Source organism: Penicillium psychrosexuale, assembly GCF_028828465.1.
Source record: "Penicillium psychrosexuale strain IBT 29551 chromosome Unknown utg000002l, whole genome shotgun sequence".
Lineage (NCBI taxonomy): Eukaryota > Fungi > Ascomycota > Eurotiomycetes > Eurotiales > Aspergillaceae > Penicillium > Penicillium psychrosexuale.
Genome location: NW_026643187.1, coordinates 7,233,406 through 7,247,932, shown reverse-complemented (window position 1 = coordinate 7,247,932; position 14,527 = coordinate 7,233,406). Strand labels below are relative to the sequence as shown.

Here is a 14,527-nt window from a genome sequence, read left to right as displayed (position 1 = left end):
GGGGATTATAGGGGATAGACGTGGTGTTCATGGTGAGGTCAACCCACGTCTCACGCAGACACGATCGATCGATTGATGCGCGGTCCCAAACTTGCGTGAATCGGGAAAAAGACTCCCCGAAGAAATACATAGAGGTGGTAACGGGCGGAAACAGATCAGGGTGATCGCTTAGCTCAGAGTGCCGATACTCAATGTGACAGAGAGGTGGTAGATGTTGGAAGGATATAGCCTAGAATATAGAAGTTGGCGATTGTGGAATACGAATACTAAGGCTGAGTCTTTCAGTCTGACGAAAATCTACTCCATATACAGTAAGCTGTCAAGCCCGGAAACCGGAAGGCAATATATTTGAGTCATGCTCTGCATACGCAAACTTCCTAGAATATTGACGATACATTAACTGGTAGTGAGCACAGCAATACTCAGATTCGGTAGCTTGAATGAGAACTCGCCCTTCTTGCCAGCCTTAATCTGGGTAGTCTTGCTGTTGACGATATTCGCCCCGCCCACCTCGTTCACCGAAAATGGATCAGGCGCAGTCAGGATGGTGAGGTCTGCCTTGGTGCCACGGCCGACACCCTCGAATGTCAGTGATACAGGCACATCGGATGTGCTGTTGTATACTGCTGCCTTGAAGATGTGCGAGTTGGTCTTGCTATTCAGACCTGTTGCATAGTACAGAGGACCGAAGTCGTCGGAGGAAGTGGATGGGAGGGTGTTTGTCATGAGGTTGTGGTTGAACAGCTATTTTCGCATCTCATGTCAGTGGATATTACTTTGAAGGTCTGATAAGAGTTTAACATACGGTGTACAGGTGCCAGCTAGTGGAGCGAGCTGTCTGGTCGGGATCGGAGTTGAACGAGAGGATGGTCGGGGACCATTGGTAGCTGTCCAAGTTCATCAAGAAGGGAGCCTATTGCTTTGTCAGTTATCTTCTACTAAAAATTTGTTGACACAACTCACATAGGTGGCTCCAATAATCGCGTCTGCGTTGCGCTCAGCACCAAGAAGGAACACAGCCTCGGCAACGGAGCCGATCCACCAAGGATACAGACCGAAATGAGTGTTGCTCCAGTCAATGCCAACTCCGTTATTTGACTCAGTAACGGCAATCTCACCTTGATGTGTGTTAGTTCATATCTCGCAGGTATACCAATTGACTTACCAAGCAGAATAGGATGCTCGGATGTATAACTATCGAACATGTGGAACTTGCTGACGAAATTATCCGGAACATCGTACAAATGGTAATCACCACCTGCATTTCCAGGAATCGTGATATCGATAGTAGACGCAAGGACTTGGATATCGGGGTACTTGGCCGTGATAGCCTCGTAGAATGCCGAGAACCGGTAGGACTCGTACGATGCCAGACCGCTGCTCAGCATATCTTCATTTCCCACCTCGACATACCGAATTGTCCAGGGTTTTGGGTGTCCAACTTTGGCACGTAGAGCGCCGTACTCGGTATCAACAGAGCCAGTCAAGAACTCGATCTCGTTGAGGGCATCTTGCACATAGAAATCGAGATCGGCCTCGGGGACAACTTCTCCGTTAAGAGCGAGTCCAGCCCAAACCGCCAGGACTAGAGTTCGTCAGTTATGTAAAACAAAACGTGCGAAATGATGCGAAATGATGTACTTACTGGGCTCCATTCCAAGATCGTCGCACCATTCCATATACTCAACCAAGCCTAATCCAAGGGTCTCTTGGTATTGCCAAGTGGTTGCACGACCAGGTCGGTCTGTGAGTGGTCCAATGGTCTCGTTCCACTTCCAGCGTCCGTCGATGCTGTCACCCTCGAGGTTATTCCCACCAGGGAAGCGGAGGAATTTCTATCAAGATTATTAGCATCATGGATCTTTCAGGGCAACATTTGAACTTTAACTTACAGGACCCATATCAGCCATGGCTTGCATCAAATCTTTCCGCATGCCATTGGGGCGATCATTCCATGTGGGTGGGAATAAGCTGATCAGATTGAAATCAAGCGAGCCATTTGATGCACTCTAGATAGGATTAGCCGAAGTGCATAGCAAGGCCCCTATCTCAAATCTTACCGAGCCATCGAAGGTCAGCGAGAACGTATTCTTGGTATCGGAAGCCTTTGCTTTGGGAGTCAGAACAAACTCATGCTGAACCCAGTCGTCTGCAACACTCTTTGAGGCAACCTTGGTAGTGGCCAAAGCTTCGCCGCTGGAAGAGAGGAGAGAAGCCGTGAAGGAGCCCGAGTAAGAACCTTTCACATAGAATGATCCGGTATACTTCTGAGGACGGACGTCAATTCCCCAGAAACCCGCATTAGTCAACCCAGCTGTGCCAGTACCCTTGACATTGACTGAAGTTGGAAGGGCAGTAGAAAGTGGGTCAGTGAGGTTCTTAAGGGACAGCGATGAATCCCCAACAACAGACCAGGCGTCCAGTGACGAAGGGAACTTTGGACTTCCTTGGAATGCTCTGTTTCGGATCAATTCAGCATAGAGACCTCCTTCGCCACAGTGGTTGATTTCCTAAACCTTAAATTAGATCCGATGACAATAGACACGGAGCTCAACCTACCTCTTCCATCGCACCATATTGCAGACCTGATGTAGCATTGCCTCCAGATTTTGCCACAGATATAGTGACCGCAGCACCATATGACGCCAAAAGCGGCAGAAGAAGATATTTGTGCAGCATTTTGCGTGTTTAGTCCCAATTAGCCAATGCTATTTGAAATGCAGGGAATCTGAGTAAAATGCGCGCTGTAACGGATATTTATATGGAAGCAGCTCAATCCCCCAGCGAGGAGTGCCCTGCCGGATAATTACCTGCGCTCCTCATTGTACTCCAATTGACCCGGATGGATCGAGGTGACACCTAAGGGTCATAAGATTATGTCTTCCTTTGGGCAGAAGATCTGCCGACACCGACTGTAAGACTGAGGTTTCTTCCCAATGAAGTAAATCTCCATGAGGGGTTCGAGGGCCATGACTGGATCTCTTCCTTTGCACAAAACAATCTGCCGAATCGACCGCAATACCGACACTTCATTCCCAATGAGGTAAATCTCCACGGGGGTGCATGGATCAAGACAGAGGCAGTATGTAAACACCGCCTAGGGGAGATTTGGTGCGAGTAAGGCCAACGTGTGTCGTAACAGTGTGTTCTTGCGTTGGGCGATGCAATACCGCTGCAGCATCTTGGCAGGAAAAGTGCCGAGGCTTATTCCTGCAAGTAATTTCCGGCTCTTCGTGTTGATTCGAGAGCGAGCACCGCACAAGAGACGCGTCTACCTTGGCTGCAGTTGAGGGGTAGTTGGTCACGGCTATGACTGAGGATGTGAGTTGTGATTGACGGGTAAATCCAGCCTTTCTCCGCAGATCCTCCACTCTTCCCCGGACTGTGCCTTTCCCCCAGTTTTTTGCCTGCTCCAAGACCTTTGCGTATGTCTTAAAGATAGTTTCTATGTAGCTTTACATTAAGCTAATAATTAGCGAATAAAAAGAGAGTTATAGTGTTAGAGTGTTGAGAATTAGATAGCCGCTTATACTTAAGGGTGGTAGAGTGGTACACCAAATATGAAAGATTTGTAAATAATCTGATTGAATTCAGAAATATCGGTGATAGGCCCTATTTCTGTAGCATTAATTGTACATGTAAAGCTCTTGCAAATAATAATCTCGCTTGGATAAATAACTGGTCTTCCATGACATTGGTATATATGGATGTGGTATCAACCTATTTGTACATTGAAAGGTAATCATGATCAGACCTGATCTTCCCCTATCCTGAAATGGCCGCCTTAAAGGCCAGTTCCAGTTGTCCCACTTCAAGTTATGGGTGAACATCTGATTCAAAATCGACGACAATATGTCCATGCTTTCCCCCGGATCAGGAGTAGACATCGGCAGACGAAAAAGACAAGAAACGGAAAACAAGAAACAGCAGGGAATTAGCGATAATGATTGCTGCTGCGAGTGTATCCTCCCGGGGATCATGAAAGAAGGGAATAGTATGATGCGCACAGCCAGATATCCAACCGGACACCATTGCTATCTCAAAGATTCCTTAGAAGACAGTACCCTTGACCTGTGCGATCTCCTTGAGATTGAGGTTTTTGATCAACATGGTCCAAATGATGGCCAGACCCATGATACCCACACCAACCGAAAGCATAATGACTTCGGAATAGCCGTAAGCGGCCTGGATAGCCAGTCTGACCTCGCTCCCCATGGGATAGCTAGTCTGCACTGTGATATCTTCGTAAATGTTGTCCAAGTTTGACAATTCCGACGCTGGGAGGTATCTCGCAAGAGCGCCGGGGAAGGTATTAGTCCAGATAGCTGTGCAAATAGTGTAACCGGCGGAGTCGCCGATAGTACCAACAACGTTCAACAAAGCCAATGCAGCAGCGACGTGTTGATGATCCACGGCAGCCAAAATAGAAATCTGCTCGACGATAATAAAGATCGAACCGCCAATTGAGATGAAAATCTGGCACATAACCTGGTATCCGACGCGCATACCGGGCTTACGGAAATAGATCATCAATCCCTGAGCAAAGATGTAGAGAGGAACAGAAATGTATAACAACCACTTGAACCGACCGGTCTTTCGGATAGCCCAGCCGACAAAGAAGAGTAAAACACCGGACACGACATCGAATGTGTTATTCACGTATCCAGCCTCGGCAATCGTTAGGCCGTTGACCACCTGGAGGAAGGAGGTGAAGTAATTGTTCCAGCAGTAGAAGGATAGCTGATAGGTAGCATCCAGAAGACAGGCACCGACAACGGTTCGGTCGGTGAGGAAGGTAATGTTGAGCAAAGGCACGGGAGCTATCCAGTTTTCGTAGATGGCGAAGAAAAAGAGCATCGAGAACCCGACAGCAAGCATGGCGATGATATAATTCGAGCCCCAGCCGTTGGGTGCTTCACTTGCGATATCGAAAGGAAGTTCGAAGATGACTAGTCCACCAGTAAACATGAAAACACCAGGCACTGTTCGAGATTAGTGTCTGTTTGAAGAAGTAAATGGTTGAAATTGGGAAGTCGTGTCGATAATGTCCGACCGGCGGGATATGTGCACCGAAATGATAGAGAAAGGTAATACTCACAATCAAACTGCATAGTCCAATACCAGACACCTTGCAAAAATGTGCGACCACTTTTTTCCTTGATCCGATGACCTTCCCTTTCCGCTTTGCGAAGAGTGGTCTTGAGGATGAAGTACAAAGGCGCCGCCACGATGGGGAAGATGATAGCCCAACAACCCAGGCCCCATCGCCAGCTGACCTGGTAGTAGAACTCATCTGCTACCTTTGCTCCAGCAAATGCAGTAATAATGTATGGTGAAGAAGTGAAGGCATACGCCAGGCCTCGGTTCTTCAATTGGGAGGCATCGGCGGTCACCACATCAATGGAGTATTCCATGCCGCTGAATCCGAGATTGTAAAAGACCTAGTACTCGACCGTAAGTATGTGCAAAGGAGGTTCGTTCTGAGGAGCATCTCAGAATAAATGGCAGTCTTACATATCCAGTACAGTAGATGGCAAAACTGTTGCAAGAGGCCAAGAGAATCAATCCCAGTGTAGCGAAACATGTCATCAGCAAAAATCCCTCTGCACGGCCCCAAGTATCCATCATCTTTCCGACGGGGATATAACTTGCTGCCGCAAAAGCATCGGCAAGCGCAACAGGCACACCAGACAGTGAGTGAGCCGAGAAGGAACTGGACACGTAAGGGCTCAAGCTGGAGAAAACTGAAGATTGGAAGGCGTTGACAAAATATAGGAACCAGATACTATAATCGACTGCTTTAGCAACTGTTCAACCTTATTGTCTAGGGAAACGGCTTACTTGATGAAAACCAGAGCCAAGGTTCGCTTGGACCAGGTCAAGGTGATGGCCTCAATATCTCGGACACCATGTTGGAGGTCTTCCCCCGGCATATCGGCCTGTTGAAGTTCTGTGTCGGTGGCAGGATCTATCTTGCTTGGTTGGATTCCATCCGCTGGGGCAGGTGTGTCAATTGAGCTTGCAGCGTCAGAGGCCGCCATGCGGCTAAAGACCGTTCGGGCCCTTCGGATCAAAAGACGGACGCCCATATTGGAGAGGTAAAATTAAACAAGCGTTCAGTACAAGATTGGAAATAATGGGGCGCCCGTTGCACTTATAGTATACAAAGTCCCGAGATCGGCACAGTTCGGATAGGACACCGAGACAGTGAAAAAAACACGCGGTGTCGTGACCCGCATAGCAAAATCGGCCTTTGGCCTCTAGCGGTGATTTGGTGAAATTAATTATATCCACTCATCAGCGCATTCCAGGGCTGCTAGCCTAGGGCTTGCCCCACCGGCAAATCAGAGCGAAACAGGGCAGATCTAATCAGATGTCGCCCTCATCTTATCTAGCGAGCGCTAGGCCCGAGCGGGTAAGCGTCGACCACAATAAGCTTTGCAGCGTCGGTCTCAAGCTTCGCTTGGCCTCTTGGCTGCAAGAATCCATATTAACTGTGGGTACTTCCTCGTCTTCCGGTCATGAATCATGGAATTGCCTCGATTGTCTCGCTTGGTTGGGAGATTGATAAAAGAAGTGGTCGGCACATCCAACGGTCCCTGCCGCTGATTGGTTCACGGGCCCCTTACCCCTTATAAACTCGGAAAATCTCCATGAATCAGAGTTGAGAGTCGTGCAAATCAAGATTAGTTCGGGGTGTGGCAACCGGATATAGCAAAGCGCTCGGCGCAGCCCTCGTTTAGGAAACAATTTCGGATCACAGGCTAACCACTTATTGACCGTCAGACGGCTCGCGGGTGGAGAACGCGGTCATAGCGAAATTTCAAAGGTTATGCATAGAAAACGTGAGAAAGGGGAAGACGATATATAGCAAAAGGACAAGTAAAAAGACTGCTGTCGAGCTAAATGGATCGTGTTATTCCCAAAGAGAGACGGCGCAAGTTCGGCCGACTATTTTGGTCTTCTGGTTCCAGCTGGAAGGTTACTCAATTGAATTACATAATTGGTTCTTGCTGCCCAGTGGCTGACAAGGATTTATGTGACCGGCAAGGCTCGAGAGCAGCGGCGACTCCGAAGATATAAAAGCAACTCGCCCGAATATTTCTTTCTGTACCACGAAATATATATTTTACTTCCTATTCACATGTATCTTCATTTATTACAAGATGAGGTTCGGTTTAGAGTGGTGAGAATATATGAAGGTCATATAAAGAAGGTCCCAAGTGCTTGTGCCCTTAGAGAGATGATTGGGAGACTTGTCGAGATCATGCTGTCGTAGGATTCCTTAACTTGCTGACCTTCAACTGATGATCTGAGTTCTCCACTCGGGATCTGCCCGTTTGCGGGCATATCCTTTATGGCTTTTTGGATTTCACGCAGGAGGGGATCATTTCTTGGCTGTCGCGCATAATAGAGGCCATACACCTTGACTTTCGGGTAAGGGCTTCTTCGTTCTATTATCATATTCGCCTAAACACGAGAAAAACATCTGCCCATGAAGGAGTTGAATGCTCTTGTACCACAATTTTAGTGCATGTATCAGCGGAGTACAGCAACGAGAAACTTGCTTCGACTTCGTCATCCACTGCTCCACAGATACGTATTGAGCCGAGTAACTCCGTGATCTAAGCCATAGATTTGCGCGCTGAAACGGACGTACCTTTTCTCGGGGCAACTGCATCTTTGCGTAAACAACCATGTAGTTGATCGGTACACCATTGTCTGGAGAATTGAGGGATACTCACATCCAATAATGGAATTTGGATCTCAAGGGCTTCGGTTAGCAATGATCCGGCCCCTTTAAGCTGCCATCCGTCCGTATATATACTTGCCATTGTTACCATGACCATCACCGTTCTGGGATTGGCCGATCCGAAGACCCTTCTGTAGATATGCAGTACTAGAATGGCTAGCTCTGACACATCCAAGAGATGTCCGTGGGAGCAGCAATCCATGAACAGGCAACTTATAGCATCAATCGTCTCAAATGAGCCCACACCAAATGCTTTGATATGATGTGGGATAACATTCCTGCAAAGCTCTGCAGACTTGTGGTCTTCAAAAGCGTGTACATAGCCGATACCGGTGCAAAGCCCGGACAGCTTCGATGCTATTGAAGTCTTTTCTGCGGTTTTTCCAGTCCTCGCTTATTTTGATTGCCTTCTCCGGCTACCCTTGCCATGAACAGCCAATCGCCACCCAATCAAGACCCTAAATAGTCCATACGCTTTCGGGGCCAAAAATTCTCTCTGAAATTTTGACACTCCCGGTGAGAAGTTTCTTAGCTTCTTTGTATCTTCGATCAGTCATTTGACATCTGGCTAACTTGAACAAAAAACGCATCCTCGGAAGATGGGTCCTCTCCTACCGTTAGATCAAGGACCCGGAGTGCATGAGGGACACATACTCGCCACTGGTTCATAACCTGCCACATCAGTAAGGGGGAATCGGGCATCTAGCCCACGTAAAACGTCCAATTGACTTTCGGAGGGAGTCTACTGATTGCAGCCAGTTTCTTGTTGCAAGATGAACTAAGCGATGCATATCAAGGCAAGAATCTTCATGCGTGGCACGTACAAAGCAATAGGAGCTGAGAACACCGATCGCCTTTTTCTGTTCGACATTGGACGCCGGCGGAAGGGACAAAATCGGAATATCCTTCTCTTTGATACAGGCCATAAAGCAGAGAGAGATAGTCGGCAGCGAGAGGATTTTGTCGTCGAATTCGCTCAAATTATGTGAGCCATGTGGTCACGACAGGGTTTCGAATGCTTTTGTATCTACCTTTATCATCAAAGTCCTGACTCAGAAGATCGATGGCACCCTTCTCTTGTCCGACTAAAAGCTCAACGTAGCTAGCGATTGCCAAGCTGTTCTCGTTGATAAATGAAACTGCTTGCACAATAGCCAAAGGGAGACAAGTCAACTGCTCAAGAAGCTTTGGGTATCGTGAAGAAGTTCCTTGTCAATCAAGGAGTTTTGCAATACATGAGTAGCTCTTTGCTCGTCCATTTCGGGAACCGAATGACGTCTGTTGCGGTAAAATGTTGAGCTACTTTATTGCTTCGAGTGGTAAAGACGATGGCGCCTTGGAAGTAATTTTTTAACCCTCCAGGTGTTGAATTCTTGCTTTCAATACACAAGGAATTAACAGCCATCGCCCAGCGCTGGCCTGATCAGGTGATCTTTGGCAAGACTCTTTACATCCTCATTCTTGTCGTGGAGGCCGATTGCAAACTGGTCGGTCACCGTCTGGTATGCCTGTTGAAGACTCTCCATATACACTGCAGAAAGCCAAAAAATAGCACTATCTGGATAGATCTGTCGTGTTTGATAAGCAGCTTCAAGGCAATCTGTGTTTTGCCGATTTCCACAAGTCCAAATGGCGATTCTTTCGGCTCGATGGTTGGTAAGGTTTTCCCTTTACCTCATTGCTCTATCGGGCCATAAAGCTACGCTGGGGACCCTGGGATTTAGTCGCCATTCTGACCGATGTCTTCGAAAGAATTCTGAGCAAATTGTCATTCATGGGGACTTGTGCGTGATCGCCAGTTCCAACAGACACAAGATTTGTCAAGCGTTCAGCTTGACAGGAATGGATACTTTGAGACTATTGAAACTTCAAGATCGCCAGTTTGAGCACAAAAACAGACTAGGTTAAGCATTAGATGATCATCGGCATATGGTGTAACATTATTTGGATATATCCAATGTGATAATGGATATCTTGAGTGCATTTCAATGCATACGCGCATGTATCCGAGCAACGGATAATTATGTATGTTGTAAGATCAATCAAATAAACTCTTGAACGCAATGAACGAATACTTAAAGCTAGAATTGACCGGACTGGAGTATTTCTCCCAGAGCAATGAAAGCCCAATGCAACAGACACAAAGGAGATTATTGGTATTCAGAAAGCGCAGTGTTCTGTCCTAGAATGTTGTGGGCGTATCGAAAAATCCCAACGCCTGCAAGAAGAAAGGTATCGTCGATGTCATGGGTCATAGAGTTTAGCAGCACTCGTCGCAGCATTCGCAGCAATCGTCGAGGGCCAAGCAACAACACATCGCGGCCAGACTGAAAGAAAAGAGCTCAGATTAGTGTTGTTCCCACCTTCACCGACAATATGGTTACTTACCAACCCATGAGACATCCCCGGTCAGATTTTTGTTCTTGAGGCTGTTGAGGTGGAGGAGGAGCTTGGTTTGGGTATTGCATCTGTTTATCGGTAAGTATGTGTGGCTTAGGTGGTTAATTATGTCAACACTTACTCCACCAGGCTGGCCTTGGGCGTACTGAGGGTACTGGCCTTGCGGGTACTGGCCTTGCTGGTCATATCCAGGCTGCTGGTAGTATCTGCATTTGCAAGTTGATCAGCACCATGTCCAAAGTATTGACCAAGACACGAGCTCGCCGCAGACCAGGCGACAACTTTTGCGGTCGCAAAGCGTACAGAAGCCGACCGGTCTCGGTTTAAGTATCGCCAATTGTTGGTCCTGGCAAGACGGCGAAAATCGACTTCTGGGTTGATAGGTGCTGACTTACCCCGGCTGAGGGCCAGGCGGAGGGGGTCCATATCCTTGCGGAGCGCCAGGCTGGTACCCATACGGAGGCTGCTGCTGCGCATAAGACATGGCAGCGGGAGGTAATCTTCTAAAATCGAGGTAGAACGAATCAGCGGCTGATCACAATCAACATTATACAACATAAGGATTTGCGACGCCTTTGTGATGAGACCAGGGTCACGGTGCATGAATGGCTACCACAGCAGCTAAATCCACGTACTGGGATAAGGCGAAGACAGAGATTGGTCGAAAGGGGGAGGCTGTGATGAGCCAAAATAAGCGATTGAAGAGATGGAAAGAGATGAAGGTGAAGATGCGAAGATGTGAGGTTAAAAGTGTCAGAAAGGAGAAAAAGGCAACTCACTTTCTCGAGGTTGTATTGCAGGTAAGAAGGAAATTGTCGGGGTACTTGAGAGGTACCTGACCGGTGCGCCCGATAGGGGCATTTGGCCGCCAAGACTCCAGGGCTGAGGTACCTTTGAAGTACCTTTTTGTCTCTCCTCCTTTCCCCTGCTTCTCCACACGGGCCGATTTGCTAGTAAATATTGATTCTTGGCTTTTTTTTGCTTTTATCTCGGTGCTTGAGACATTTGCAGGCGAATACTTCTATTTCCAACTAGCAACAATCGGAATACTAACATCGCAGTACCTCAGACATACCCATCGACCCTTAGACCACAGTATCACCTAAGTCCTACCAGCCACAGTTCTGCCAGCCCTATCGCCAACAAAGGCCGTCAGCCACGAATTGCATCCCTTGGACGGCATTCCATTGGCTGAGGATCGGCCACCGGGTCACACCGGACTCCACTCCCGGCGATGGTCAGCCACTCACAGTCCGTGTCTGACTCTTGGCACTCACCGCCGGTATTGTTGCTGCCTGGGCAGTACCCGGTACCTGCATCCTCATACCACGCAACACTCTGATGCTTGTACCTGCTACAAGTACAGGGATGAATACAATTGCAACGGTGTACATGCAAGTGCCATTGATTATCAAAGATTACCTTCTTACTGTCAGTACGCCCTGTGAGAATTGGTCTCCACCGAACGCTCCACCGAATGCCAATGCCAGTATCACACGATATACAAACTCGCCAAAGAAACAAGATATAAAGCCAAAAGATCGAATCCCTAAATCCCAGAGACCATTAACCACAGCCCAAAGTACAGTACACGAACTCGATCATACAGTGCTCTGGACAAACTGTCGTAAAAAACCCAGTGACAAAATGAAGCAGACTACGATTGCTCACTTGAGATATGAATCAGTATCAGGCGTGCAGGATGCCTGCGAACCGGATAATGAGGAATCTTCCGACTCCTCGATGTCGAGGTCGAGGTCGAGATCAAGATCCATCTCAAAATCGAACTCAAACGGAACATCGGGAAACTCGGGGAATTGGTCAGACTCCTTCAGCGGAGCGGACTCCACAACATAAGGAGGCTGACCCTCAACCAGGCCACAAGCAGCAACAGCAAGTTGATACCCAGGGTCCCTAGTCGAAAGATGCGTGGGATTCCGGATCAGAAGCTTCGAGTTGGTGCCATCGCCAGCCGCCTCGGTGACTTCCTCTGCGGCAACCATCCAATGTTTCAAAACATCCATGCCGGGCTGATTACCTCCGCCCTTCCCGCCGCGCTTCTCACTGTCTTTCCCACGGCCCCCGCGGCCCCGCTCACAGGGATTGAAATGCGTGCGGCGCAAATGTGCAGCGGCATTGTAATTGGCACCGTAGCGCTTCCCATTGCGACAAGCCTTGCAATTTGCAAGGAAGTACTTGCCAGGCGAGATATCACGGCAGACCCAGACCGTGCGGACGGAAGCGTGCACGCGCTCGATATGGCGGCGCAGCTCGTGCTCGCCGTGGAACCCGTCCGGATGGTCCGTGCAGATGCGGCAGTATGTCTTTGGTCGCGGGGGCCGTCGCACGGAGGCCTTGGGGATAGCGGCGACTTCCTTTGTTGTGCCGTCTGCCGAGGAGATGCGGACCATCTTGTGGTTGTCAATCTGGGACATGCTGCTGGCCACAGACTCGACCTTTGGAGCAATGCGGCGCGCGGCCTGGGCGATTTGCTCTTTGGTGCGTCGCACAGCCCGGGAGCGCTGTGAGGCCAGGGTATGGCCGTCGATGCAGTCGAAGAGGAGGCGATTGTGGGGCATTGGGTAACGAGAGGAGGCGGCTGGGGGAGCGGATGCTGAGAATGGTAGGTTGGAGAAGGACGATGGGTGAGAGAAAGGGGAATGGGAGAATGGGGAAGACGATGTGGGATCTAGGTCAGGGTACACGGGGGAGAGAAAGGAGTCTTGATACGGCAGGCCGGAGGTAGAAGGCACCCAGTCTGGCGGCACGGAGTCAGTCGGTTCTTGATACTGAGCTGGTCCGGTCGAGTCGAAGCGGATCATGTTGATTCCACCGACTAAGGAGTCGGCGGTCGTGCTGCGGGACATCTCCGGCGCAGCTGCTGGGGCCTGGTCGGTCCAGGGGGACGTCCGGTCAGGGTATTGAGGGAAAGGTCCGGGTTGTCCATGATTTGCGAGTCCGAAAGTCAACGCCGAGTCACAGGGTTGACTGGGAGGAACGTCCAAATACTTTGCGAAGTCGGATGGCGAAAATTCGTCGACATGGTCGAGGCGATGGGTCCGTACCAGGCCGAAGGATTGGCGTTTACCTATGGCGGCACCGGTGGGCTGGTGCTGGTGGGAGACCGGTATTTGCTGGCTCTGGGAGCGCACCATCGGCGTGTGTCGGTAGGAGTCTTGTCCCGCGAAGGCAGCGCCGTTCCGAGGTGGGTCTGCGGGGCAGGCGTAGGAGAGGTCGCGTGGGCAATCGACTGAGAGATCCGGGGTCTGCCAATTGTCAATCCAAGGACGAATGGCGGTTGAAGTGAGGAGACGCGAGCGCGAGGAGAAGGCTGGAGCAAGTAACCAAGGTCACACATACGGTGGCTCTCCGTTTTGCCTGAGGAAGACCCAAATCACAACATGGCAACGTCCGTGGTGTCGCATCCTGTCGATTCCGTTTCCCCAGGCTCCCAGCTGGCTGCCAGTTGGTATCCCGGTCGTTGGCCGGGATGAACTGACTCAGCCGTTCAATCCAGAGCTGATTTCGTTCATATTCCGGGAGGTGGGAGTGTTGGACCAAAAAGGCTTCGTGGTATCCGGAGATGGCACTGGTGAACAGTTCGTCATCCAAATTGACAGTCATGGCGCAATGGGTTCCTCGCAATGGCCGGGAAGTAACTGTCTATCAGTAATAAAATGGATGGAGAAGGGTGGTTTGTATTCTGCGAATAGTTAGCGCATGCTTTGCGCGAGAGAATAGGTAAGAAATGCGTACGTAGAATTGGAGCGCAATAGTAATAAAAAAATCAAGTCGAAGCTGCGCGGGTGGAAAGCTGAGCTTATCAATGCAATCAACGAAGATCTGCGTTGCGATGAATGTACCACGGTTTGCTGTATAGTGAAGGACAAAAACAATTAGACAATATGGCAAGTTGGGAGAAGAAGCAAATGCAGATTGGGCCGACGAGTAGATAAAAGAAAGAAGACAAAAGTTCTGATCGACGATGAAGGACACTCCCCACAAAGAGAGATACGAGAATTGGCAAGCAGAGACTACTCCGTACTATACTCCGTACTCCCAGAAACGTGGAAGCCGGTGATCGGGTCTGGACCCTGAGATGTTCGGGTAGTCATGTATATCTCTTTCCGGTATGTTCTGCTTTTTTTAATAAAATATCATGGACGCAAAGTTTATCCGTGTCGAGGTCATCAGCAAAGGCATGCACCCGGGTAAGAAAGCCGACAACTGCTAGAAGCGAGATCCTGCTGGGTGCGAAGCTGCAGACGGCCGAGAACGAAAAGGAACTAAAAGTGAAGCAGCGAACCGGATCACCCCGAGAGTGGTCCGAGCCAGCAGATGCGTCCTTGCTTACGAAAAGGTGACCTGATACAT

The 14,527-nt window shown here is 49.2% G+C and overlaps 4 protein-coding genes across 4 annotated transcripts; all 4 read right to left on the bottom strand.

Annotated features, from left to right (window-relative positions):
• Window positions 1–396: 396 nt before the first annotated feature.
• N7518_003862 (alpha-L-arabinofuranosidase A) lies at window positions 397–2,679 on the bottom strand (the record flags this gene model as incomplete). The annotated part of the gene is made up of 8 exons (XM_057184789.1): window positions 397–744; window positions 806–913; window positions 964–1,118; window positions 1,166–1,585; window positions 1,646–1,835; window positions 1,893–2,009; window positions 2,061–2,510; window positions 2,560–2,679. The coding sequence occupies 8 exons, from the start codon at window positions 2,677–2,679 to the stop codon at window positions 397–399; spliced, it is 1,908 nt and encodes a 635-aa protein (XP_057046239.1).
• A 1,371-nt stretch (window positions 2,680–4,050) lies between these two features.
• On the bottom strand, window positions 4,051–6,089 carry N7518_003861 (uncharacterized protein; the record flags this gene model as incomplete). The annotated part of the gene is made up of 4 exons (XM_057184788.1): window positions 4,051–4,982; window positions 5,099–5,441; window positions 5,515–5,785; window positions 5,842–6,089. 4 exons carry the CDS (start codon window positions 6,087–6,089, stop codon window positions 4,051–4,053), a joined length of 1,794 nt encoding a protein of 597 aa, XP_057046238.1.
• Window positions 6,090–9,997: 3,908 nt separating this feature from the next.
• On the bottom strand, window positions 9,998–10,756 carry N7518_003860 (uncharacterized protein; the record flags this gene model as incomplete). The annotated part of the gene is made up of 3 exons (XM_057184787.1): window positions 9,998–10,080; window positions 10,142–10,221; window positions 10,275–10,756. 3 exons carry the CDS (start codon window positions 10,754–10,756, stop codon window positions 9,998–10,000), a joined length of 645 nt encoding a protein of 214 aa, XP_057046237.1.
• Window positions 10,757–11,820: 1,064 nt separating this feature from the next.
• On the bottom strand, window positions 11,821–13,777 carry N7518_003859 (uncharacterized protein; the record flags this gene model as incomplete). Its single annotated transcript, XM_057184786.1, has 2 exons — window positions 11,821–13,419; window positions 13,514–13,777. 2 exons carry the CDS (start codon window positions 13,775–13,777, stop codon window positions 11,821–11,823), a joined length of 1,863 nt encoding a protein of 620 aa, XP_057046236.1.
• Window positions 13,778–14,527: the final 750 nt, after the last annotated feature.